The sequence below is a fragment of the Oryctolagus cuniculus genome, chromosome 2, assembly GCF_964237555.1.
Source record: "Oryctolagus cuniculus chromosome 2, mOryCun1.1, whole genome shotgun sequence".
NCBI classification, from domain to species: Eukaryota; Metazoa; Chordata; class Mammalia; order Lagomorpha; family Leporidae; genus Oryctolagus; species Oryctolagus cuniculus.
The window spans coordinates 92,553,655-92,580,465 of record NC_091433.1 but is presented as its reverse complement, the minus strand read 5'-3'; the positions used below and the strand labels follow the sequence as shown (position 1 = coordinate 92,580,465).

At 51.4% G+C, this 26,811-nt stretch overlaps 2 protein-coding genes across 3 annotated transcripts in view; one reads left to right on the top strand and one right to left on the bottom strand.

Moving 5' to 3' along the window:
• Window positions 1–8,274: 8,274 nt before the first annotated feature.
• Window positions 8,275–12,140, top strand: DKK4 (dickkopf WNT signaling pathway inhibitor 4). The gene is made up of 4 exons (XM_002720793.5): window positions 8,275–8,570; window positions 10,063–10,213; window positions 10,616–10,768; window positions 11,519–12,140. Exons 1-4 carry the CDS (start codon window positions 8,460–8,462, stop codon window positions 11,770–11,772), a joined length of 669 nt encoding a protein of 222 aa, XP_002720839.2. The 5' UTR covers window positions 8,275–8,459; the 3' UTR covers window positions 11,773–12,140.
• Window positions 12,141–14,330: 2,190 nt separating this feature from the next.
• Window positions 14,331–26,811, bottom strand: part of POLB (DNA polymerase beta) — a 33,888-nt gene continuing 21,407 nt past the window's right edge. For both annotated transcript variants that reach the window (XM_002720765.5, XM_008273915.2), the window contains exons 12-14: window positions 16,335–16,399; window positions 15,723–15,862; window positions 14,331–14,569 (exon numbers count right to left, since the gene is read on the bottom strand). In XM_002720765.5, coding sequence (XP_002720811.1) covers window positions 14,475–14,569; window positions 15,723–15,862; window positions 16,335–16,399 — 300 coding nt within the window. In that variant the 3' untranslated portion in view covers window positions 14,331–14,474. The remainder of the gene's footprint in view (window positions 14,570–15,722; window positions 15,863–16,334; window positions 16,400–26,811) is intronic.

Sequence of the window (26,811 nt, the reverse complement as noted above, 5' to 3'; positions counted from 1 at the left end):
GGCAGCCAAGGGTTTTTTGTATTTATTTTATTTTTATTGTATTTTATTTTATTATTATTTTTCATCTACTTGAAAGGCAGAAAGAGAAGGAGAGATTATCCACTCGCTGGTTCACTCCCTAAATGCCCACAACAACTAGGACTGAGCCAGTCCAAAGCCAAGAGCCTGGAACTCCATCCCAGTCTCCCACAAGGTTGGCAGGGGTCCAAGCACTTGGGCCATCATCTGCCGCCTTCCCAGGTGCATCAGTAGGAAGCTGGATTGGAAATGGAGCAGCTGGGCCTTGGACTGGTGCTTTGTTACAGGATGCCCATGTCACAAGCAGTGGCTTAACCTGCTGCATCACAACACCAGCCCCCTGGTTAGTTTTTTAAATTTCATTCTTCTGCCCTGGGAAGCCATGCAGATTTGCGGTTTTCTAATGTGATAGGACTCACCCTTTATATCTTTGGAAAACAAATCAGACCTAGTGTGGTCTGAGTCTTGGGTCCAGACCACAAAGATGGCAACATCTGTTTTGTTGCTGGGCAACAGGCTGCAGGCCTGGAGGGCTCCTCTCTGCTTACTCCTTCCCTGAGACAGGCTCCCTGGAGGATGTGGGTCACCCAGTAGTGTCGGCCCTCTGTCCCCAGAGTCATACACATACCCTGCCCTCCCTCCACAGCCTTCCAGCCTCCCACTCAGCAGAGATCTCAGATCACATGGATGCATGGGGAGGTGACTGCCCCAGAGATGGCTTCCCAGGGCGGCAGGCTGGCCAGACTGTCAGGCTCCTGAAGTGTCAGAACACCGTCACCTTTGAGAGAACATTTGGGTCAACAGGAAAAAGAATAAGTGGGGTTAGTTATGGGGGTGCTGAGGGAGGCAAAAATAAATTACGGAAATGAGGAGAAATGAACCAAAGAGGAAGGCAAATGGTGGGAAACAGTGAATTTAAGGGAAAAGGACGGGCACGGGCTCCATGCTGCTCGCTGTACAGGAGTCCATCAGCCTTCTAATGCCCTCCACGTGCCTGCATGTTGTTACACCAAAGTCCCAGTCAGCCGAGAGAGAAAGGAAACGAGGTGAGCTCTGTGAGCATGCCTGGCTTTCCAGGTTACTTCACAGGAAGGCCTCCTGTAAACCACAAGGTGAAAAGGCCTCTGGACGTTAGTCCTGAACCACTCTAGAAACATAATTCAGATTTTAAAAAAAGCAGAGGCTGGCATTGTGGCATAACGGGTCAGGCCGCTGGCCAACCATATGGGTGCCAGTTCAAGTCCTGGCTGCTCCACTTCTAATCCAGCTCCCTGCTAATGCGCCTGGGGAAAGCAGCAGAAGATGGCCCAAGTGCGTAGGCCCCTGCACCTACACACGAGACCTGGAAGAAAACTCTGGGCTTTTGGCTTTGGCCTGGCCCAATCCTGGCCATTGCGGCCATTTCGGGAGTGATCCAATGGATGGAAGATTCTCTCTCTCTCTCTCTCTCTCTCTCTCTCTCTCTCTCTCTCTCTCTCTTCCTCTTTCTGTGTCTCTGTAACTCTAAGTAAAACAAATCTTTCAAAAACAAAAGGCAGTTTGTGTTTGTCGGCATGGCTGTGGAACACTGCTGGGACACAGTGGCCGTGATGAGAGGACACATCCTGCTCAGGGGCTGTTTCCCGGCCTGCACCATGGGCAGTGTTTCCTGAGCCGCTGCCTGCTGTGTTTTCTCTTTTCTTGCCTTTTTTTTTTTTCTTGACAGAGTGGACAGTGAGAGAGAGAGACAGAGAGAAAGGTCTTCCTTTTGCCGTTGGTTCACCCTCCAATGGCCGCTGCAGCCGGCGCACCGTGCTGATCCGATGGCAGGAGCCAGGTGCTTCTCCTGGTCTCCCATGGGGTGCAGGGCCCAAGCACTTGGGCCATCCTCCACTGCACTCCCTGGCCACAGCAGAGAGCTGACCTGGAAGAGGGGCAACCGGGACAGAATCTGGCGCCCCGACTGGGACTAGAACACGGTGTGCCATCGCCACAAGGCGGAGGATTAGCCTAGTGAGCCGCGGCGCCGGCCTTTTCTTGCCTATCTTTAGCAGTATTGGTTGTAACACACACGTACACGTATACACACACCCCGGCATTTTGTGTAACACGCAGCCATAGCATGTCACAGTGGAAAATGGGGGACAGTGGGAGGGAGGCACGGCCCACTCCTCAGCCCTCCTCAGGGTTTGCTTTAGCTTCCCACCGCAGGTAGCTGGGCTGCGACGCTGGCCTGTAGCCTTTGTCTGCTCCCAGCGACGGGCCGCGTCTCGTCTCCCGTTTTATTGAACAGTTCCTGTGAGATTCTGCCAAGGCCCTGCTCTTTTCAGTGACTTTGATTCCCTTTTAAGAAAGGGAAAATTTATGGAAATCAAAGTGGTGCTGACACAGGCGCCGGAACGAAATTTCCATGCCCTCAGTGACTATAAATCATCCGTCTGACACCCTGCCTTTGACTGGAGCTGCGGCAGCTGTCGCTGGGGCACAGGTGTCGGCTCGCAAACACAGCCCCCGCAAGCCTCCCGCGGGTCCCAGATCACCCAGGAGTGCAGTCGGCGGCGACCTCGCAGAGCGCGCTCCTCCGGGAGCTTCCGCTCCCTGTGATCTCAGGCGGGATGGCTCCGGCTCAGAACACCGCTGGCCAGGTGTTCACTGCAAAACCAGGAGACTCAGGAACCCATAATCCTTGCCACGGGGGAGGGGCGGGGGGGATCACAATGTCAACGTGTCGGCCAAAAGCGCGCGTGAGGGCGGCCTTTGTTCCGGGCGGGCGGAAGGAGCACCCTGCCGGCGGCCCTTTTTCAAAGAACCGCAGTTCAAGGTGCAGCTTAAGGGGCCCTGGCGGGTGGCTCCTGCAAGCCCGGCTGTTGACATCTGGGTCGCCAGCTTCAGAGGCCTGGCCTGCGAGCAGAGGAACTGATCACCCGCAGACACGTTAAAGCCGAGACTCATTCATTTAAATTATTTATTTTCATCTGATTTCTAAGGCACAAAGAGACCATCTTTATTTTTTAAAAATCATCTATATATTGGAAGTCAGAGTTACAGAGAGAGGAGAGAGAATCTTCCACCAACTGGTTCAACTCCCTAGATGTCCGCTAAGGTCAGGGCTGGGCCAGGCCGAAGCCAGGAGCCAGGAGCTTCTTCTGGGTCTCCCGTGTCAGTGTCAGGGGCTCAAACACTTGGGCCATCTTCTGCCGCTTTTCCCAGGTGCATTAGCAGGGAGCTGGATCAGAACCAGCACCTATAGGCACGCGGCGGCTTTATACACTGCGCCATGATGATGTTGGCCCCAAGAGATTATCTTTCACCCGCTGGTTCACTTCCCAAATTCCTGCAACAGCCAAGGGCTGGGCCCAGCGTGCAACCAGGAGCCCAGATTAAATCCAGGTCTCCCATGTGAGTGGCAGGGACGACCCAAATACCTGCGACATTGCCTGCTGCCTCCCGGGGCATGCATTAGCAGGAAGCAGGAATTGGAAGTGGAGGTGCTGGGACTTCAATCACTAAGTGACAATCTCTGGACCACACAGACACCCCCATGCATATATTGTTATTACTATTGCTTGCTCTCCTGTGCCAGTTCACTCCTCAACAACTTGGTCTGGGCTGGGCTGAAGTCAGGTCCGGACCTTGCCCCAGGTCCCCAACGTGGCAGGAGAGGCGCCGTCTGCTGCCTTCCCAGGGTACGCGTTAGTGGGGAGCTGGAGTCAGGTGCTGGAGCAGGGGTCACGCCCACGTGGGCAGCGGGCTTCTTTACTGCCAGGGCTAGATGCCTGCTCTCTCTCTCTCCCTACTTCTCCTGTCATCGCCTTCCAGCCGAACCCCCCAAGTAAGCGGGAGCCTGCTGGGGGGCATGGTGGCCGAGGAGCACTGCAGCTGTGACCCAGCAAGCATCTCCGCGGATCCCGGGGCGTTTTCGGGGCCTGCTTCCCTCCACGCCACTCGGCCTTTAGAGAGCTAGAGACACTTACGTCTCACTGCACACGAGTGAGAGGGTGAGAGGGGGCTTCCTCAGACGGATTAGCCAGAACAGACATCTGTGGTGAGCCTGCTGTGGCAGGGCTGTCCAAGGTGCCACGCACTGGGGAGCTCCGGCTGCGAAACCAACAAGAGACTTTTTTTGCAGAGTGTTATGGGTGCTGGGTACTGCAGCAGCGCCCCCCCGTGTGTTCCCGATGTCACCGTGGGTCAGCCCCCCCCCGTGTGTTCCCGATGTCACCGTGGGCCAGCCCCCCCGTGTGTTCCCGATGTCACCGTGGGTCAGCCCCCCTGTGTGTTCCCGATGTCACCGTGGGTCAGCCCCCCCGGTGTGTTCCTGATGTCACCGTGGGTCAGCCCCCCCCCATGTGTTCCCGATGTCACCATGGGTCAGCACCCCCCCGTGTGTTCCCGATGTCACTGTGGGTCAGCAGCCCCCCCGTGTGTTCCTGATGTCACCGTGGGTCAGCACCCCCCGTGTGTTCCTGATGTCACTGTGGGTCAGCCCCCCCGTGTGTTCCTGATGTCACCGTGTGTCACCCCTGCCGTGTGTTCCTGATGTCACCGTGTGTCACCCCTGCCGTGTGTTCCTGATGTCACCGTGGGTCAGCCCCCCCGTGTGTTCCCAATGTCACCAGCGCCAGTGGCACAGCCGAGGAGACTGCAGCCTGGGCAGGTGAACCGACTTTGCCCAGGTCACAGTGTTTCTAGAAACCCGTGTTTACCTGTGTGTTCGCCCGTCGGACAGAAGGTTCTGGAGTCTTTCCTACATGCCAAGCATGCGGATATGCAAATGCATCTGCCACAGTCCTGCCCTCTCAGAGGGACAAATACAGTCACAGGTGCCATGACAGGCAGATGGATGGGGGCGGGGCAAGGAACGGGAGACCAGCCTGGGGGTCACATCAGCCTGGCCTGACCCCAAAGTCCACACTCTTCTAATGCTGAGAAGGACAGACAGACGGACAGGGCTGTGCACGCCCTGCCTGTGACCACCTGGTGTCCAGCCTCTGCTTCCTGTCTCCTGCGAGCAAAGCGAGAGTGTGGCACGTGTCGGGCATGGCCGCTGAGCCTGCATCCGTGTCACACAGCCGGCAGATACTTGAGGATCAGGAAAGCCTTGCTCCGCCTCCTCCAGCTCACGTCCCAGCGCCATCAGCCTGCGCGGCCGTGCCGGATTAGAAACGGCAGAATCACCCCGGCTTCCCTCCATCCCTCACACCCCCACAGACGCTGCAGGGGCTGCTGCGGGTCCCCCCCATGCGGGGTTCTCTATCACTGTGTCACCGACTGTCCCATCGTCACGGAGCAATTACAGCTGGGTTCTAAGTGACACCCCGGCCCCGCTTCACACTGCCAGCAGCGCCTTCTTCCTAACGGCCGATCACACCTGCCCTTGCCAAGCCCCAGCGTCTCCTGTGACTTTGGGTTGCACCAAGAATGAAATCCAGATGTCTCAGTGGTAGTGTGTCAGGTCCTTCACAGTCTAGCCTCACCCTTTCTCCCACTGCCTGAGTCAGCCACACAGAACCTCTCACTAGAGGCTGGATGCACCTCCCGGCCCTTGCACACACTTCAACCCCTGAGCCTGCGGTGGGACCATCCCTAGGAAACTCCTACTCATCCCACAAAGTCCCACTCAGAAAGTCCCTCCTTTGAAAACACCTTTCTTTCATTCCTCCAAGAAGTCTAAATCATGCCTTCCTCTGTATTTGTACCTTTGTGACTTTTTCCAGTCTTGCATCCATGCTTTTATTTTTGCATATTCAAACCATCTCTTTGCGTGTGTGTCTTGTCTCTGGACCCCGGATTCTCAGTTTTCTATTTTATTCCTGACATCTGCATGCAGGGTCTGGGCTGCTACAGGACTTCCCGGGAGTCTGTTTTCCTGTGCATAGCACCCCAGGCTTTTGGTACCAAACTCTTCTCTGTGGTTAGGCAACAGGAAGCAGCAGAAACCACCAGAGCCGGGACCCTGGGGCTGTCTCCTTTATCCTTGGTCCTAATCATCCAACTTCAAAATAAATTCTGTAACACCTCTAGTCACCAGTCTTGTCAGACTATCAAAGCGTGTTTGATGTTGTCAGCTTAAGTGATAAAAAAAAAAAAAAAAAAAAAGGCTCTTGAGCCGGGGGAGGGGGGGCAGTGGAGGGAGCCTCAGATCACCTGCTGGAAGCTCGCAAATGGCAGCGGGCCTCCCTCAGAACTGAGGGCGCTCTGGGGCCATGGCAATGGAGGAGCATCTGGAGGCCAGGAGCACGGAAGTGCCTCGGATGGCATAAAAAAGGCACGTCTGTAGCTTTACCATTTTAACACGTATTTTTATTTTTTTGAAAGGCAGAGAGAGAGAGAAAAGGCAGAGAGAGGGAGAGAGGAAGGAAAGAGAGAGAGGGAGAGGGGGAGAGAGAGAGAGAAGGAGAGAAGGAGGGAGAGAGAGGGAGAGAGAGGAGGGGGGAGAGAGAGAGGGAGAGAGAGGAGGGAGAGAGAGGAGGGGGGAGAGAGAGAGGGAGAGAGAGGAGGAGAGGGAGAGAGGGGGAGAGAGGGGGAGAAGGGGGGGAGAAATCTTTCAAGCACTGGTTCACTCCTCAAATACCCACAACAGCCAGGACTGGGCCAGGCTGAAGCCAGGAGCCTGGAACTCAATGATCTCCCTCGTGGGAGTGCCAGGGACCCAAGGTTTTGGGCCATCACCTCCGGCCTCCCAGGGTGCATGTTAACAGGAAGCTGGGTGGGAAGAGGGGTAGCTGGAGTTGGAACCAGGCACTCTGCTGTGGGAGGCAGGCACCCCAGGCAGCGACTTAAGCACTGGGCCACACACCAGCCCGTGCACAGTTTTAGATTGTAAACAACTGCTTACCCCTGAGGGTACCCGGGCCCACACTGAGAACAAGGGAAACAACGGAGAGAGTTCTAGATTGTCCTGCAGCACAAGCATACATTAATCGCCTTCTCTAAAGAATCTGGCTGGGGGGAATAAAAAAATTAGACCAAAAAAGAAAGGATAAACCAGAAGATTTTACAAATTCAAACTGGGAACCCTGGAAAGGCGTGGAATCGCACGAGAAATCAGCTGGCGAGTCCGCTGCACCCCAAATGACACCTGCTGCTCCGGACCCTGCGTTAAGTCCCCACGCAAATCTGCACTTCCTCATCCCTTAAAAGAGAACTTTCGGGGGCCAGCGTTGTGGCGTCGTAGGTAAAGCCGCAGCCTGCAGTGCCGGCATCCCATATGGGCACCAGTTTGAGTCCTGGCTGCTCCACTTCCGGTCCAGCTCTCTGCTGTGGCCTGGGAAAGCAGTGGAGGATGGCCCAAGTCTTTGGGCCCCTGCACCCATGTGGGAGACCTGGAGGAAGCTCCTGGCTCCTGGCTTCGGAGTGGCTCAGCTCTGGCTGTTGTGGTCATTTGGGGAATGAACCAGTGGATGGACGATATCTCCTCCGCCCCACTCCTCACCTCTCTGTAAATCTACCTTTAAAATAAATAGATAAATAAATAAATCTTTAAAAATAAACAAATGGGTGCCGGCGCCATGGCTCACTTGGTTAATCCTCTGCCTGAGGCGCCGACATCCCATGTGGGCGCCGGGTACTAGTCCCGGTTGCCCCTCTTCCAGGCCAGCTCTCTGCTGTGGCCCGGGAAGGCAGTGGAGGATGGCCCAGGCCCTTGGGCCGTGCACCCCATGGGAGACCAGGAAGAAGCACCTGGCTCCTGGCTTCAGATCAGCACAGCGCCGGCCGTGGCGGCCACTTAGGGGTGTGAACCAACGGAAGGAAGACTTTTCTCTCTGTCTCTCTCTCTCACTGTCTATAGCTCTACCTGTCAAATAATAAAAATAAATAAATAAATAAACAAACAAAGGAGAATTTTTGCGAAATCCCATGGAACAGCCCTGACTCTTTTGAAGGAGAGCGACTTCCGGCCGGAGGTGGGGCGGGAACAGGTGCGCGTTTGCGGGGCGGGGCGGGGAGGGGGTCCCCACCTGCGCGCCAAGCTGCCCCCGCCGGGGCGCGGCGCTCGGGCGCTCGGGGTCAGCCCTGGCCAGTCGCAAGCCCGGCCTCCGCGGCCCCTCGCCCGTTTCTGGCACCTTTCCTGGCGGGTGGGCTCGGAGCGGCCTGGGGGTGGGGTGGGGTGGGGGGTGCGCGACGCCTTTGATACCGACTCGCGCTCCCGGGCGAGCCCTTTGAACCGCCTTTGATTCGCCGTCGCGAGCGGCGGTTCCACCCCCGAGGACAAAGCCGCGGCCGCGCCGCCACCGAGGCCCGGTTTTGAACTATCGATCAAACAGATTTGGCGGGATCTGTCGAAGCCTGTGGGAGATGGGCAGGAAGCAGGCGGGGGTGCGGTGGGGAGAAGCGAGGAGGGGGGCGCTCCTGGCTATAAACGGTGCGGGCCGGCGCCTGCCGCCAGACCCCGCGCGCCGCGCCGCCCGCTCTGGAGCCCCGGGGCAGGTGCTGCGGGCTGCGGGCTCGGGCTCGGGGTCATGGCCGCGGCCGTGCTGCTGGGGCTCGGCTGGCTCTGCGCGCCGCTGGCAGCGCTGGTGCTGGACTTCAACGACATCCGCAGCTCGGCCGACGGGCAGGGGGCGCGCCAGGTAACGCGGCCGCGGGAGGCTGGGGCGAGGGGCGGGCGAGGAGACCCCCGCGTGACTTCCCCGAGGCTGCACAGCCCACTCGCGGTGGTGGTGGTGGGGGAATCATACTGACTGCAAATGGAGAGGGAGCTTCAGAAATCTCCTGGGAGGCGGAGGCCAAAGAGAAGCTGATGGTGGTGCAAAAGATGTTGGCATCCGTCTCTAGGAGAGGGTCTGGGGAAAGTTCATGCAGAATGCGTAGTCGTTTTTTCTAAGATTTATTTTATTTTATTTATATGAAAGACAGAGTTACAGAGAGAGAGAGAGAGAGAGAGAGAGGTCTTCCATCCGCTGGCTCACTACCCAGATGGCCACAACAGAGCTGAGCCGATCTGAAGCCAGGAGCCAGGAGCTTCCTCCAGGTCTCCCTCACAGGTGCAGGGGCCCAAGCACCTGGGCCATCCTCCACTGCTTTCCCAGGCCACAGCAGAGATCTGAATCGGAAGAGGAGCAGCTGGGACTCGAACTGGCACCCATATGGGATGCTGGCGCTGCAGGCAGTGGCTTTACCCACTACACCACAGCGCCGGCCCCTGCATAGTATTTTTTTTCAAGCATGGATTTCAGGATCTTTTGGACCACGTTGAACATCTCTCTTTCTCCATATGTATGTGTGTGTGTGTATATATATATATATACAATATATATTTTAATTATTTATCTGAAATGCACCCTGCTGGACCGAGAGGGAGAGACAGAGAAGAGGGAGGGATCTCACCTCTGCTTGTTCACTCCACAAAGCCCCCCAACAGCTGCTGCAGCCGAAGCCAGGAGCCAGGACCTCACGTGGGTCTCGGGAACCCTAGGACTGGGATCTCCACCGACTGCCTGGCCAGGCATAGAAGCAGGAAGCTGGCTGGGAAGCAGAGTAGCTGAGAATCAAGTTAGGCTCTCTACTGAAGATCCAAGTGGCAACTTAACCCGCTGTGCCCCAACACCTGCCCCAAGCGCATCTTTTAACTTCATTATTATCATAGCTATGCTACAAGTGGTCCACAGAATATAACATTGCATGTATTACATACAAAGAAAGCACCACCAGGAGACAGTTGATCTTGTCCTCTGCATCACTAAAAATCAGAAGACAAGAGATTTGGGTAGGGCTCGACTGATGGTGTGATGTACAGGACTCAAAATCGAATGGGAAAGCTACAAGCCCCAGTGTCCTATTTAATTAAACGGTAACAGGGCAGCTGATTTAGCAGATGCACACTGAACAGCCCACCACCCTCTGTAAGACACAGGAGGAGGGTTCCTCCCCTCCCACACAGCAGGGAGGAAAACAAAACTCCGGGTTTGAACAATCAGAAGCCTCTTCAAACACACCCTCTGCAAGTGCCTAGCTCGTTCCACAGGGGATTTCATATCCCCTCCGTGGGGTGATACCAGTGGCCCCGTTTGGTCACGTCCCAAGTGGGTGGCCCGGCCTTGCGACAGCACCTTCCCTCCGCAGGGGCCACAGTGCCTGTCCGACAGAGACTGCAGTCCCAGGAGGTTCTGCCTGCAGCCCCGCGATGAGAAGCCGTTCTGCGCCACGTGCCGAGGGCTCCGGCGGCGGTGCCAGCGCGCCAGCATGTGCTGCCCAGGGGCGCTGTGCCTGAACGGTAAGACCACACGCTGCTCCCTCCAGCCAGCGGTCTTCGGATCCCACCCACCAGAGAGGTCTCTGTGCTGGGCTCCTGGATTCACACGTGGAGCTCGGGAACGCAAGCTGCCTTTTCTTGGGGAAACTGAGGCATTGACTTCCGGGCAGTGGTGCTTTGCCAGTGACTTGGAGATAATGGTCTGCAGGAAAAGATTCGAGTTGGAATCATTTGGGATCACTGAAACACTGCCTTTTGCATTTGGGTTCCGTTAATTCCCCAGCTACCTTCTTGGTGCGTAAATATTGGCACGAGTCCCAGGAATCATGCCAGGTATTTATAAAGGGAAGGCAGGGCTGCCGGCAACCCAGGCGGTGGGCCTGACCCTGAAGTTTTTAACTGTCGCCCGTGGTTGTCCCTTAGATGTCTGTACGTCAGCGGACGAAGTGACCACGCGACTGGAAAGACAAAGCGAGGACCAGGATGCCACAGAATCAAGAGGGTCAACTGAGCACTCGATCGATGAAAACCAACCCCAAAGGAAGCCAAACCCTAAGAGACCACAAGGCGGCAAGGGTGAGTGAGGCATTGTGGGTGTGCTTTATGCCAAAAAACATTTAGAGGCCAGAACAGACTTTATTCCTCTCCAACCCAGAAACACAGGGGATGTGTCCTGTTGGTCATCTCTTTCCTAAGAGCATCATGCAGGGAGCCAGCAGGCCACGAGGACAGAAAGAGCCACCGCACTGGCCTGGTTAGCCGGTAATTCACCATGTAACTCAGCGCTGCACACCTGCTGCAAGCGCGCGCACACACACACACACACACACACAGTCAAGACCGCAGTTTAACAAATGGCAGTTTATATAGTACTAGGCCCTGGACATAATAGAGTGGAGACAGACGCAGTGACTCCTCAGCCTTGTATAAAATACAAGCTCACTAGGGCGCAGCTGTTTACCAAAGTGCAATGTCAAATTCCAGCATCTGACGTAACCTCTGACGTAACCTAGCCAGAGTGTCTGAAAGTGGTGAACCGGCCCCTTAATGCAACACTCTCTACGTACTGGAATAAATCCCACTTAGTAAGACATTCGTTTCTCAAGGCTGGGAATCCCCCGTCTGATGACGCTTTAACCGTATAAAACAAGCAGTGCGCTCTCAGGTCGGGCTGGAACTTCCACTTCATCACGGCTTTCAGCGCCAGCGCCCAGCTGAGACCTGCGCACTCCTCCTGTTCCTTGGTGGCGGCCTCGGCCCCGGATCCCGCGCCGCCCCAGCCCCTGCCCACGCCTCGCCCACTCAAGCCCATGTCTCTTGTTCCAGGACAAGAAGGGGAGAGCTGTCTGAGGACTCTGGACTGTGGCCCTGGGCTTTGCTGTGCGCGTCATTTTTGGACGAAGATCTGTAAGCCGGTCCTGCTGGAGGGGCAGGTGTGTTCCAGGAAGGGGCACAAAGACCCCGCTCAGGGTCCGGAGATCTTCCAGCGTTGTGACTGTGGCCCCGGGCTGTCGTGTCGAAGTCAGGCGACCGGCAACCGACAACACGCACGGTTGAGAGTCTGCCAGAAGCACAGATAAAAACCTGCAGACTCCCGAGTGAAGAGGGATGCTCGCGGGGCTCAAGTGGAATCCCGGCCGTTCACTGCCAGACCTCCGCCCGGTATCTCCTGCAGGCCAATCTCCAGGCAACACAGACTGACCCTACTGCCCTTCGAGGAACGGGCGGTGGCTTCTGCCTTTTGGCTGTCTCTCCGGAAGACTGGCGCGGTTCTGCAGCAATTTTGATTCTGATCTAGTGACTCGGTTGGTTCAAATCAATTTTTTGAAAAATTGGAATTGTATATATTTAAGGTACACAGTGTGATACCGTCATACACATGTAGTGAACTGATTACTGGAGTTAAGCTGATTAACATCCGTCTCCAAATAAACCTTTAAAAATTTTCTGGGTAAGGCTGGTACTTGATAGCGTCTTGGGGGGAAATAAATTGATGGTATCTGAAGTACAAGGAAACAGTTTCTTGTATCTTACCAAGGAAAATGATATAGTAAGTACTATGTTTATGCTTAAACACTCTATTATTTCCCCTCATTTCTTGAAAAGATATTTCACTACAAAACAATCTGGTTATTAAAGAAATAAGATTCAAATATAATATCTTAATTTGTATTGTCCATAACAATTACAATGCATTTTCACATATCTTGTTTTCAAAAACTTTATTTACCATCTGATAACTTCTTGAGACATATTTATTTATTTAAAAGACACAGAGAGAGGAGACAGAGAGAGAGATCCTCCCCAGGTGGCCGCAATGGCCAAGGCTGGGCCAAGCCAAAGCCAGGAGCCAGGAACTCCATACTGGTCTCTTATACCCTGGGTGACTGGGCTCCAAGTACTTGGTCCACCATCCACTGCCTTCCCAACCTTCCCAAGTGCATTAGTAGGAAGCTGGATCAGAAGTGGATCAATCAAGACTAAACAAACACTCCAACATGTGACGCCAGCATTGCAAGTAGTGGTCTAACCCACTGAGCCACAATGCCATCCCCCTTGGTAACTGTTTTGGCTTTTTTTTTTTTTAGATTTACTTATTTATTAGGAAGTCAGAGTTTCAGAGAGCGAGAGAGAGCGACTAAGAGAGCAAGCAATATTCCATCCGCTGGCTCACTCCCCAAGTGACCCCGACAGCAGGGGTAGGCCAGGCAGAAGCCAGGAACCTGGAACTCCATCCGGTCTACCATGTGCTGGCAGGGGTCCACTCAGGCCATCATCTGCCGCTTTCCAGGGTACATTGGCAGAGCGGACTCAGAAGTGGAGCAGTCGGGACTCTAACCAGTGCTCACAGGGATGCTGGCATTGCAGGCAGCAACTTAACCCACCACACCACAATGCTGGCGTACATTTTTATATTTGGAAGCTAGGGCTTTTTTCAAGGAGTGTTTCTTTCTACTTTTTTTTTTTAAACAATGTGTACTGAAACATTGCCTTAGAGGGAAACTCAGACAAAAAAATTGCAATTTTTTGGGGGGGCCCAGCACTGTGGTGCAGCAGGTAAAGCTGCCATCCCATATGGGCGCCAGTTCAAGTCTCGGCTGTTCCACTTCTTTTTTTTTGTCTTATTTATTTTTTAATTTTTTTGACAGGCAGAGTGGACAGTGAGAGAGAGAGACAGAGAGAGAGAAAGGTCTTCCTTTTGCCGTTGGTTCACCCTCCAATGGCCACCGCGGCCAGTGCGCTGCAGCCGGTGCACCGCGCTGATCTGAAGGCAGGAGCCAGGTGCTTTTCCTGGTCTCCCATGGGGTGCAGGGCCCAAGCATTTGGGCCATCCTCCACTGCACTCCCAGGCCACAGCAGAGAGCTGGCCTGGAAGAGGGGCAACCGGGACAGAATCCAGCGCCCTGACTGGGACTAGAACCCGGTGTGCTGGCGCCGCTAGGTGGAGGATTAGCCTGTTGAGCCGCGGCGCCGGCCGGCTGTTCCACTTCTGATCCAGCTCTCTGCTGTGGTCTGGGAAAGCAGTAGAAGATGGTCCAAGTGCTTGGGCCCCTGCACCCACGTGGGAGACACTCCTGGATTCGGATTAGCACAGCTCCTGCCATTGTGGCCATCTGGGGAGTGGACCAGTGGATAGAAGACATGTCTCTCTCTCTCTCTCTCTGTAACTCTGCCTTTCAAATAAATAAATAAATCTTTAAAAAGATTGCAATTTTTGTTTGAAATTTAAGAGGCTTGAATTGTGCATATTAGAAGTGGTTTTGCTTAGGGAAGCTCTGTGTAATGGATCACAGCCAAGTGCTACAGATTTCATTTAGGAGATAAACTCTACCCTGTTCTTTAAGTTATGAGTATGGATTACAAGACTATGGGCCAAAGAAAAAATTACATTCACGAAGGTTCCTAGTTTCTAAAACATCTTGAATGATCTTCTAGAAGAGGCCAGACTCTGGTGTGCCTTAACTGGGTGATGTGATTTATACACAGGGCAGAAAATGAGAAAAGAGAAACACCCACTAAAGACTCGCTATGATCTCATCTCATCTTTCTGTCTGCTAAACCCACAGTACATATGTACTGAAGACAGTACATAAACGTAAACCAAATGTACTTGCGGAGAAGATAAAACAACATCCAATGATAGTCAAGACATTTTATTGACTCTAATGCAAGCTAGGCATGAAGAAGAAACAGTCACTTAAAAACACCAAAGACCCTTACATAGCAAAGGTTACGGAATAAATTAAGACGCCTGGCGCTGTGTCCGGCAGAAGGACATGCCTCATTCGCTCCGATCCTTGGGTTCCCGGTACTTCCACTGGATGTAGTCAAAGATGTCTTTCTCGCTATCCACTGGCAGGGGTTCTCCAGCCACTCCTGCAAGTAGAGACAAAAAGAAACGGACCTGAAGAGCCGGTCTTGGAGCTTAGTTATAGAGGGAACAGGATTGAGAGTTCTGTGCAATTTGCTTCCAGAAGAACATGGTAACGAAGCCCCTAGCAAAAAGGTACTGGCTGCCTCCCTCCGCTCGTGTGAGCTTTGTCACATACGTGGCCAGCACTCCCGAAGGCACTGAGGATCCCAAGGACAGCCATGGAAGTGGCCCTCGTTCATAATGTCCCTGTGTGCTGCGTCTCCAGTGTAGCCATCGTGCACGACAAGGTCCCCAAGTGTCCGGTGTGCCTTTGAAATTCAGGATGCGCCACCCCAGTCTACCCAGAGGAAAGCTCTATTTCATACTTTGGGGCACAATGGCAAAAACATCCTTTCCTAGCGGGGAACAGAAAACCACAATGAAATGCTAACAGCCCTAGCACAGAGTCAGCCATCCTTATTCTCTTAACTTGAAACAGCCCAGCGCCAAACTACCCAGTTCTGGGAAGCACTAAAAGCAGTGACACTGAGTTCTTCAGAAGTCTTGGAGATGTATTCTAGTTTTAATTGACAGCTGCAGGTAGAAACCACTGACTCCACCCCAACAGAGCTGCAAAGCATTCTTGCCCTGATGGCCTGCAGTTGAGAACCGTCGGGATCACAGCCCTGTTGGTTCCTGAGGGACTAGCAACACAAAACTACAATTACCTGGCAAAGTCCTACAAGGTTTTTAAAGAAACTAAATTTGCTAAGCCAGAATATCTATAACCTCCTCTTTGTTTTTTTTTTTCCTTTTTTTAAAAAAAAAAGATTTTATTTTTACTTTGTTTGAGAGGTAGAGTTACAGACAGAGGTGCAGAGGCAGAGAGAAAGGTCTCCTATCCCCTGGTTTTCTCCCTAGATGGCCACAATGGCTGGAGCTGAGCTGATCTGAAGTCAGGAGCCGGGAGCTTCCTCTGGGTCTCCCACTCAGGTGCAGGAGCCCAAGCACTTAGGCCATCATCTGCTGCTTTCCCAGGTGCATTAGCAGGGAGCTGAATTGGAAAAGGAGCAGCCAGGACTCGAACCAGGGCCCATATATGCTGGTGCTGCAGGCAGCTTAGTCCACTGCGCCACAGAACCGCCCCACAACCTCCTGCAGGCCCCCGATGCTCACCAGTGACTCCCAGGGGACGAATGGTGTACTCGTTGATTGTGAAGCCCTTTTCCAGGGCGTGGGCTCTCATATTCTTATTGAAAATATCACTCCCAGTGAAATAGAGAACACCACAGTAGTACTGATCTTTGGGTATCAACCTAAAAAACCAACCGTAAATAAACTGTTTAGTTACCCATTCAAATCTGGCAAAAGCACAACTCCTCAAGTTAATCAGGGACAGACAGCTCTCAGTCTATAGGTTCACCTGAAAAGGAGACAGACCCTGCAGATTAGCCCAATTCTGCGGTTTGTTTAGGGTTCAGTGAACTGTCCTGTGTGCGGGAGGCACGCAGGAGTGAGAGCATGAGCACTCTTACAGCTGACTTCGGCAGGAAACACGTCTGAGCCTGGAAGCCACGGTGGGGAGGTACAACATCTAGAGGCGGGGAACAGAGCCGAGGACGGGCGTTTGCTTCCTAGCTCTTCAGACTAACCCTGACGTCTGGGAGCAGCAATCAGCCCTTCAGGATAAAAAGGAGTTCGAGACGTGGATGTGAACTCCAAGGTACTCAGAGGAGGAGGGGGGAGAGGCAGAGGGGGCAGTCAGTGGTGAGCACGAAGTCCCAATACCTGATATCGATTCTTCTGTGTGGGTATTCCTTTTCATCATTCTCAATGGGAAGCTGGCAGACACCCTAAAGTGGACATGTTAAAGAATATTTAAAGATCTTTTAAGCTTGAGGCTTAAACTAGCATTTAAGGCTACTGTGGCTTTTGGTAGACGGCAGTTTGAACTCTGAGCACCTCTAACTTCTCGGTAGCTTCTCTCAACTGTGTATTACCCGCTCCTTCCTATTTCACTTCATGACAGACAAGTACACAGAACAGGAAACAAGGGTTGAAGTGAGCTGGACCCAGCCGGTGTTGGTGTCTACACAAGCAACTAACTTGGGAGAGCACCGACATCAAAGACGGGCCAAACACAGGAAGCAACTTGAAAGGAAACCATGATTATGCAGGCCAGGAACAAGGCTGCTGGTAATGTACCAGCCAACAGGACAATCCATCAGGAGACACGGCAGAATACGCCAGAAAAAGAACCGCCAGGGGCAAGGTTTAATGCAAAATAAAAAGTAGTATAGCAAGGTAGAAGGGCTTGACATTGAGGAAATCTCTCAGAAATCAGGAGAGAGAGAGAGAGAGAAATTAGGACAATTTAAAAGACCAGAACACGAGAGGATTTTTTCTTTCTTTTCCGCAGTGAGTCTTCACATACTTCAGTTTTCAAACAAAAATGATCAAAGTCTGTTTTCTTTTCTCTTTCCAGGCAAATGAGCAAAAATTCTGAATGGGCATCAACTCACACATACGACGAGTGTGTACGCAGAGCTGTCTGTGTCTGCACAGTTCAAAGTGAAGGTGTCCAGCACTGCATCCCAAGGAAAACACACAGCTCACTTCTCAGCAGTCAAGTCAGCTACCCAGGCCACCACCAGCCCTACCTCTCGTCAGCAACACTGAAAACTACAACTTACACTGCCTATTCCTATGGCTCAAAGAGTGATCAAATGTGCGGACCTTCAAAATAGGAAACCTAGCTTCGACGGGCTTGAACCAGTTCCAACTGAACCACCCTGCACCGGCTCGGCAGGGGCTGCCCCGGAAGTACCGTGGGTGCTACCTCGCAGATACGCGTGTCTGGATCCACAGGAAGGATCTCCCTGTTTGTCACATTAGTCACAGGATTTCGTCTCCTGGCTCTGTTCCCTTCCTCAAGGCTAATCTTATTTCCTGCATTTTCTGAAGTGCAAGTTCAAGAACTTCTCCTGCATTGCTGTGAGAATTCTGTGTCAGTGAGCGCATTAGTTATTGTTTTGGCATTTCAGCCCAGCGGCTGCACAGTGAGTGTTTGAAATAACGCCTCTTTCATTTCCGTATCTTCTAGCGTCCCTCGAGTCCTCACTGTGGGCATTTCACAGAAAATCACGCAAGGTCACACCTGCCCAAAAAGACTAAAATTCGGCGCTCATCAGACGCTTTCGTTCGGGAAGAACAGCTCACTGCTCTGGCAGGGGTGGGGAACGTGTCTGCTCTGCAGAGGGCCATTTGTAGATGTGCAGCATCATGTGTGGGCTGCACGAGCATTCAGTTTAAGTTAGCCTGCCAGACCTGCTGCATTTTGAGTTCTGCCTTGAGGTTGCTTGGCAGGGCCAGACCCAAGGATTTTCACAGGCCTTTTAGGGCATGCAGGCCAGCTGCTCCCCACCGCTGAGATGGCCTGGAATCACCCTGGCTTTCCTTAGAGTTAGCTACTCTCAGCTTAAGAGTTCCTGTCTGGAGACAACAAACATGCAGAGACAAACCTTTACAACCAGCCAGGGGCAGCCAGAGGTTTTCGACCAAATGCGTACGAAATGAGAATGGTTTCCTCTACTGTGGAAGCTGCCTTCATTCTGTAGCCAATCTCCATCCAGAAGCCTGGAGACTGTATTTTCTTTGGATCCCACTGCTAGCGTTGACTCATGGAGGGTCGCTGCTCTGACTCCTGCCGTCTCTTCCCCCAGGCACCTGCATGGCTACCGCCCTCGCCTCAAGTCTTTCCCTAAGCCTCATTTTCTCCACCGCCCAGTTCAATCCTGCGCCTGCAGTCCCAGCTTTCCCCAAACTCTGACCCCTCCCTTTAATAGCACTTACCATCTTAACCTACCACGCTAGCTAATTAGCTACGCATCTGTTCACGTTAGCCATCAGTCCTTTCCCATAGCACCCACATACAGCGTCTACTTAAGTTCACTGATCCGTCCGAAGCTTCTAGAACAGGGCCTGGGATATGGAAGACACTTGATACCCTTTGTTGAACTGACTGAACACACCGTGTTCTATTAGGACTCTTCTTCCCAGCTGGTTCTCCTTCCAGGGCGCACGCCGTGCCCTCACTGTCTAAGCCTGCTTTTGCTCCGCCTTTCTCTACCGATCTATTTCCACACAGGTGCTATCTTACACTTGTGCAGCAGTCCAGCCCTGGCAAGATTCAGAATCTTCAGGGCTGTACAAGTAAGAAATTGTACAATCAATCAAATATTTGAACAAACCCTTCAAACTCTCCACATGTATTTCTTAACTTGAGCTGTATAACTGTTCTCTGACACAGGACAAATATTGTCATTTTATAGGTGAGAAAGTTTGGGCACAAGAAGTAACTCAAATCACCCAGTGGCACACAATGCACCATAATGGAGGCAGAATAAGATCCTCTATGGCTTCTCCACAACAGGCCGCGTGGTGTGGAACCAGCTGGGGAGACTTCTGAAAGCCACCACCAGCACCAAGGGTGCCCTGAGTGGACTCCGCATCTAACTTCCGGAGCAGCAGTGGAGGGAACACCCAGCCTCCTTAGGGAGAAGAGAACCATGTTCTTCCTTTGTAAAAATGAGTTCGGCACATCACAAGTCTTGCGCCAAGAACTCACCTGCTTCCTCTGCCGGAGCTCCCTAACCGCCCAGTCACCGCAGGCTGTGGGCACAGCTTCTGTAAGCCCCGCCTCTACTGCTCCTGGCAAGAAGCCCAAAGCCCTGCCCAGTGCCCCGTGTGCAGGGAACCAGCACATCAAAGACTTCAGGACCTACAGTTCTGTGAAGATGGCCTCCCTCGCAGAAAGGCCAGTCCCCAGCAGTTCCTGAGCTCTGAGGGGCACAAGCGTGTGGCCCACAAGAAGGCAAAGACATTTGCAGAGAGCCCAAGACCTGATCTGTGTTCTCTGCTGGCTCTCAGGAGTACCAGGCTCACAGACCTGCCCTGTGAAGTGGCTGCTGAGGACCAGAGGAGATGCTGTTAAGGCAAGTAAGGGCTTTACGGGAAAAGATCCAAGACAGCCAGAGGAATCTAAACCATGCGAGGACAACCATCGGTCTGCGGGTGAGCTATGTCCATCAACAGAAAGAGAAACTCAGCGCTGAGTATCTGAGGCTGCGTCCAATTCGCCTTCAGGAACAACAACTTGTAGAGAAACTGGAAAAGGAGTCAGGAGACTTTACAGAAATTGAAGGAAAGTGCAGTCAAAATATTGCAGAAATGTAAAGAATTAACAGACATGTGTGAGGACCTGGTGGAAATGCGCCCTACACCAGACAACGAGTCCTAATAACAAGTGAACCTGCGCAGCTGCAAATGCCCAGCCTGTGAATCTTCAGCTCAAATGAGAGCGGTTCAGCTTCTCCTAAGAGTGTGGATTCTCTTCAATAACGGAGTCCGCAAGCACAACAGCAGGCCATTCTGTGGTATGAGACATTCGAGGAGGTTACAGGGCCTTCAGGACACATTTCTGAATTCGGACACAACTACCTTTTGCTGCCTGGGAAGCTCAGGCCGACGTCTATGGAAAATGTTTCTGGAAGCTGAATGTGCTTGGCTGCTGGTCCTAAGGATTTTTGGATTGGGAAGAAGGTACACTGAGGCTGAGGACGTATTTCTTGCGTGTAAGAAGCGTGTTGGCTCCAGTTTTTACTTTTTATTAATTAATTAATTTATTTGACAAAGTTAGACCGTGAGAGAGAGAAAGGTCTTCCTTCCGTTGGTTCACTCCCCAACTGGCCGCTACGGCCAGCGCTGCACTGATCCGAAGCCAGGAGTCAGGTGCTTCTCCTGGTCTCCCATGGGGTGCAGGGCCCAAGTACTTGGGCCATCCTCCACTGCACTCCCGGGCCACAGCAGAGAGCTGGACAAGAAGAGGAGCAACTGGGACTAGAACCTGGTGCCCATATGGGATGCCGGCACCACAGGCGGAGGATTAACCAAGTGAGCCACGGCCCCTCAGGCTTTTACTTGAAGTGAACACTTGTGGTCATTACCTATAATGTATGTTATGGCCGTTCATCTACTTTGTGATGTGCCAACGTAACCAGAATGTGGGGCTGCGTGATTTCATCTGAAGAGACGACGCAGGGTAATGCCGGCTGCACAGACCTGGTACCCCACCACGCCCGTGTCAGTCTGCAATCCCCCTTTCCTTCCTCTTGATCACCTACTCACTCTGCGGGGAAGAAATCCTCATAAGGATCCTCAGGGATAGGTGGAGCTTTTGTTTATTGGAGCTTAAAGTAGCTGGCTTTTTGTTTTTGTTTGAAAATAAAAAGCTATGAGAACTTAAAAAAAACCCTTCCATCTTGTGTATCCAAATCTATTCCTGACCAATGTAACATAACCATGAAGATGCTCCTTTCCCTGCAACAAGGCACACGTCCCTCCTATTGTCTCCAAAATAAAATGCAGAATGCTTCTCTGCTAACACATAAATAATGCCTAAGAAGGCCAGACCAGCAGGGAACACGGCACTCTTCAAGCTGCAGAGACTGTAAAGCACATATATTGTATCCCAATAGAATAAACCCACTACAATGGATCCCTTGGTTTGAATGAAGGCCTTAGTTGCTTGCTGTTATCATCGGAGTCTTCTATACTTTCAAAACAAACTGCTTTCTTATTTTTTAGCTTCCAGAGATTCTCTTCCTGGCAATACCTGCTGACTTGCCGCCAGGTATACCACTCAAACGTGAAGGCAAGAGAGCGTTTCCTGGCACCCGCTTTCTCTAGTCTTTCACGGACCACGTGAGCAGCAAAGGCCTGCACTGGCCTAACCTCCAGCGGCCGCTGCCACTAGGAGGTGGCTGCTCTCACCCCTGCCAGGCAGTGTCTCCTTCCTCCATGGAGCAGCTACTGGGATGACCCAAGCCCACCCTCGTCAACAACTCTGTGTCACACATGCTTGGCTACCCAACCTTCCACTCAGGTTCCTCCCAGGCCTTGGTGTGGCCTCTCTTGTACTCTTGCTAGCTTCAGTCTTACCGCCTCTGCCGCTCTGTCCCCAGGTCTCCCCCTTTAGCACAGCAGAATGCTATTAAGACTAGGAAGAACACTTCTGCTATCATGATGTGTAGGCACCTGGCCGTCACTAACCCTGAAAACCGCTGGTGCCTTTCACAGAGAGGACTATTAGAGGAAGAGCTTCAGGCCTCAAGGCTCTGCACCTGTCTATTTTGCAAAAATCTAATCATTTCTAGGATTTTATCTGAGTGTTCCTTCAAGGTAAGATTATGCACATTTACTCACAGTGAATTAAATCAATCTACATTTTAAAAGGACGTCTGCGGGGCCATATATAAACCCTATTTTCAAGATCATCTCTAGTGTGTCTACTTTGGGGCACATGCTCATGGATTGGAAGAATCAATATCATCAAAATGTCCATTCTCCCAAAAGCAATTTACAGATTCAATGCAATACCAATCAAGATACCGAAGACCTTCTTCTCAGATCTGGAAAAAATGGTGCTGAAATTTATATGGAGGCACAAGAGACCTCGAATAGCTAAAGCAATCTTGTACAACAAAAACAAAGCCGGAGGCATCACAATACCAGATTTCAGGACATACTACAGGGTAGTTGTAATCAAAACAGCATGGTATTGGTACAGAAACAGATGGATAGACCAATGGAATAGAACTGAAACACCAGAAATCAACCCAAACATCTACAGCCAACTTATATTTGATCAAGGATCTAAAACTAATTCCTGGAGCAAGGACAGTCTATTCAATAAATGGTGCTGGGAAAATTGGATTTCCACGTGCAGAATCATGAAGCAAGACCCCTACCTTACACCTTACACAAAAATCCACTCAACATGGATTAAAGACCTAAATCTACGACCTGACACCATCAAGTTACTGGAGAACATTGGAGAAACCCTTCAAGATATTGGCACAGGCAAAGAGTTTCTGGAAAAGACCCGGGAGGCACAGGCAGTCAAAGCCAAAATCAACTATTGGGATTGCATCAAATTGAGAAGTTTCTGTACTGCAAAAGAAACAGTCAGGAGAGTGAAGAGACAACCGACAGAATGGGAAAAAATATTTGCAAACTATGCAACAGATAAAGGGTTAATAACCAGAATCTACAAAGAGATCAAGAAACTCCACAAAAACAAAACCAACAACCCACTTAAGAGATGGGCCAAGGACCTCAATAGACATTTTTCAAAAGAGGAAACCCAAATGGCCAACAGGCACATGAAAAAATGTTCAAGGTCATTAGCAATCAGGGAAATGCAAATCAAAACCACAATGAAGTTTCACCTCACCCCGGTTAGAATGGCTCACATGCAGAAATCTACCAACAACAGATGCTGGCGAGGATGTGGGGAAAAAGGGACACTAACCCACTGTTGGTGGGAATGCAAACTGGTCAAGCCACTATGGAAATCAGTCTGGAGATTCCTCAGAAACCTGAAGATAACCCTACCGTTCGACCCAGCCATCCCACTCCTTGGAATTTACCCAAAGGAATTTAAATTGGCAAACAAAAAAGAGGTCTGCACCCTAATGTTTATTGCAGCTCAATTCACAATAGCTAAGACCTGGAACCAACCTAAATGCCCATCAACGGTAGACTGGATAAAGAAATTATGGGATATGTACTCTTTAGAATACTATACCGCAGTAAGAAACAACGAAATCCAGTCATTTGCAACAAAATGGAGGAATCTGGAACACATCATGCTGAGTAAAATAAGCCAGTCCCAAAGGGACAAATACCATATGTTCTCCCTGATCGGTGACAACTGACTGAACACCAAAAAGGAAACCTCCTGAAGTGAAATGGACACTATGGGAAACGGTGGCTTGATCAGCATAGCCCTGACTGTTAATGAACAACTTAATACATTATCCCTCTTAGTAGTTTTTTTGTCTGTTCTACTTAATATGACTGGTTTAGTTCTGTAATTGATGCACAGTTATTCTTAAGTGTTGAAAATTAACTGAAATGTGATCCCTGTTGAACATGGGAGTGGGAATGGGAGAGGGAAGAGATGTATAATTTGGGACATGCTCAGGCCGACTTGCCCCAAGTAGTGGAGTTGGAAGCATACCAGGGGATTCCAATTCAATCCCATCGAGGTGGCATGTACCAATGCCATCTCACTGTTCCAGGTGATCAGTTTCAGTTCACAGTTGGTCATGGTGGAGGGACTGGGAGTCAAAGGGAGCACATAGACAAGTCTAGTACCTGCTAACGCTAACCAATGGAGTAAATAAAGGGGAGAGTGATCCAACATGGGAAGTGAGATACTCAGCAGACTCATAGAATGGCAGATGTCCTAAATAGCACTCTGGCCTCAGAATCAGCCCTAAAGGCATTCGGATCTGGCTGAAAAACTCATGAGAGTATTTCAGGCATGGAAAGCCAAGACACTCTGGCAAAAGATCTCTGCGAGTGAGATCCCAGTGGAAAGAACAGGTCATCAAAGAAGGAGGTACCTTTCTCTGAAGGGAGGAGAGAACCTCCACTTTGACTATGACCTTGTCTAAACAAGATAAGAGTCGGAGAAATCAGAGGGCTTCCATAGCCTTGGAAACTCATGACTGGAGCATAGGGAGATTACTGATGCCATAGACAGGAGTGTCAATTGGTAAAGTCAACAACAGGAGTCACTGTGCACTTACTCCTCATGTAGGATCTCTATCCTTATTGCGCTGTACATTGAGATTTAATGCTATAACGAGTACTCAAACAATATATTTCACTTTGTGTTTCTATGGGGGTACAAACTGTTGAAATCCTTACTTAATGCATACTAAACTAATCTTCTGTAAAAAAAAAAAAAAGAAATTATCAATTTCCAACTTGACTCTCACTGGGATTAAACATGACAATAGGTCTGCTCTGATTTCATCATCATTTAAAAAAATCATCTATTATTTTTCACTTTATGTTTCTGTGTGGGAGCAAACTGTTGAAATCCATACTTGATGTATACTAAGCTGATCTTCTGTATATTAAGATAATCGAAAATGAATCTTGATGTGAATGGAAGGGGAGAGGGAGTGGGAAAGGGGAGGGTTGTGGGTGGGAAGGACGGTATGGGGGGGAAGCCATTGTAATGCATAAGTCGTACTTTGGAAATTTATATTCATTAAATAAAAGTTTAAAAAAAAAAAAACACAAAACCCGTCAGATTCAAGAGAATAAATCTTGATTTAATTCCCAAAGACTTTTTTTTAACGTTGGGGAAAAAATAGTTCTTTGGAAAACACTGTTGGAGTGCAACCAACTTAGATAGTACACTTGCACAGTCCATTATGTCACCATGCTGAATTTTTAATATGATTGGGTATGCGCGTGTGTACAGCTAGATGTATAGCACATAAAACATCGGAACCATTTTCAAGTATACAGTTCTGTGGCACTGTGCAACCATCACCATCACCCACACCATTCATCTCGAGGACACTGTCACCTTCCCCACCTTAAACTCCTCACCCATTAGACAGGAACTTCCCAATATCCCTCTTCCCAGGCCCTGGCGGCCACCATTCTACTTTCTGAATGACACGATGCTTTAATTATCTTTCTCAAGCATCTTCTCCTTCTGGCTAACACTCCTGTCAAGTCTATGCACTGACTGTTACTAATTCTGGCTCGCTCACTCTCAAAAGCACAGTTTTCTCCTTTTGGCCATACAAATTGAAAAAAGTGGGACACTGAGGAATAAAGACCCAAATGATGTGTTTTAGTGACCAAGAAAATAGAGGTAAGAAAGAAAAGTTTTTTTGTTTTGTTTTGTTTTGACAGGCAGAGTTAGACAGTGAGAGAGAGAGAGAGAGAGAGAAAGGTCTTCCTTCCATTGGTTCACCCCCAAAATGGCTGCTATGGCTGGCGCACTGCGCCGATCTGAAGGCAGGAGCCAGGAGCTTCTCCTGGTCTCCCATGCAGGTGCAGGGCCCAAGCACCTGGGCCATCCTCCACTGCACTCCTGGGCCACAGCAGAAAGCTTGACTGGAAGAGGAGCAACTGGGACAGAATCTGGCACCCCAACCGGGCCTAGAACCTGGGGTGCCGGTGCCGCAGGCAGAGGATTAGCCAAGTGAGCTGTGGCGCCGGCCAGTTTTTTTTTTTTCCTAAGATTTATTTACTTATTTATTTGAATGGCAATGTGTGTGTGTGTGACAGAGAGAGAGAGAGAGAGAGAGAGAGAAATCTTCCCTCAGTAGCTCACACCCCAAATGGCCACAAACACCAGGGCTGGGTCAGGCTCAAGCCAGGGGCCTGGCTCTCCATCTAGGTCTCCCTCACGATGGCGGGGACCCAAGTACTTGGGCAATCTTCCATTGCCTTCCCAGGAACATTAGCAGGGAGCTGGATTGGAAGCGAAGCAGCTGAGACTGCAATGTCCCTCTGATATGGGACGCTAGCATTGCAGGCAGTGGCTCAAACCCACGATGCCAGCCCAGAAAGAAGAATCTTGATCCTAGATTCTATTTGCTTCCCTGTTGGTTTTTATACAGGCTGTTAATACTTGGTTTTTACTTCATGTGCCTTTGTCTTGAATCTTTACATGTGAGCTCCCTAGGAAGCCTACAGGATTGGCAGGGCTCACCATCACTGAGAAAAAATCGCTCCCCTCACACACTTCACTCCACCCGCCCTCCCCTCCCCTCACACACTTCACTCCACCCGCCCTCCCCTCCCCTCACACACTTCACTCCACCCGCCCTCCCCTCCCCTCACACACTTCACTCCGCCCGCCCTCCCCTCCCCTCACACCTTCACTCCACCCGCCCTCCCCTCCCCTCACACACTTCACTCCACCCCCCCTCCCCTCCCCTCACACACTTCACTCCACCCGCCCTCCCCTCCCCTCACACACTTCACTCCACCCGCCTCACCCTCCCCTCACACACTTCACTCCACCCGCCCTCCCCTCCCCTCCCCTCACACCTTCACTCCACCCGCCCTCCCCTCCCCTCACACACTTCACTCCACCCGCCCTCCCCTCCCCTCACACACTTCACTCCACCCGCCTTACCCTCCCCTCACACACTTCACTCCACCCCCCCTCCCCTCCCCTCACACACTTCACTCCACCCGCCCTCCCCTCCCCTCACACACTTCACTCCACCCGCCTCACCCTCCCCTCACACCTTCACTCCACCCGCCCTCCCCTCCCCTCACACACTTCACTCCACCAGCCCTCCCCTCCCCTCACACACTTCACTCCACCCGCCCTCCCCTCCCCTCACACACTTCACTCCACCAGCCTCACCCTCCCCTC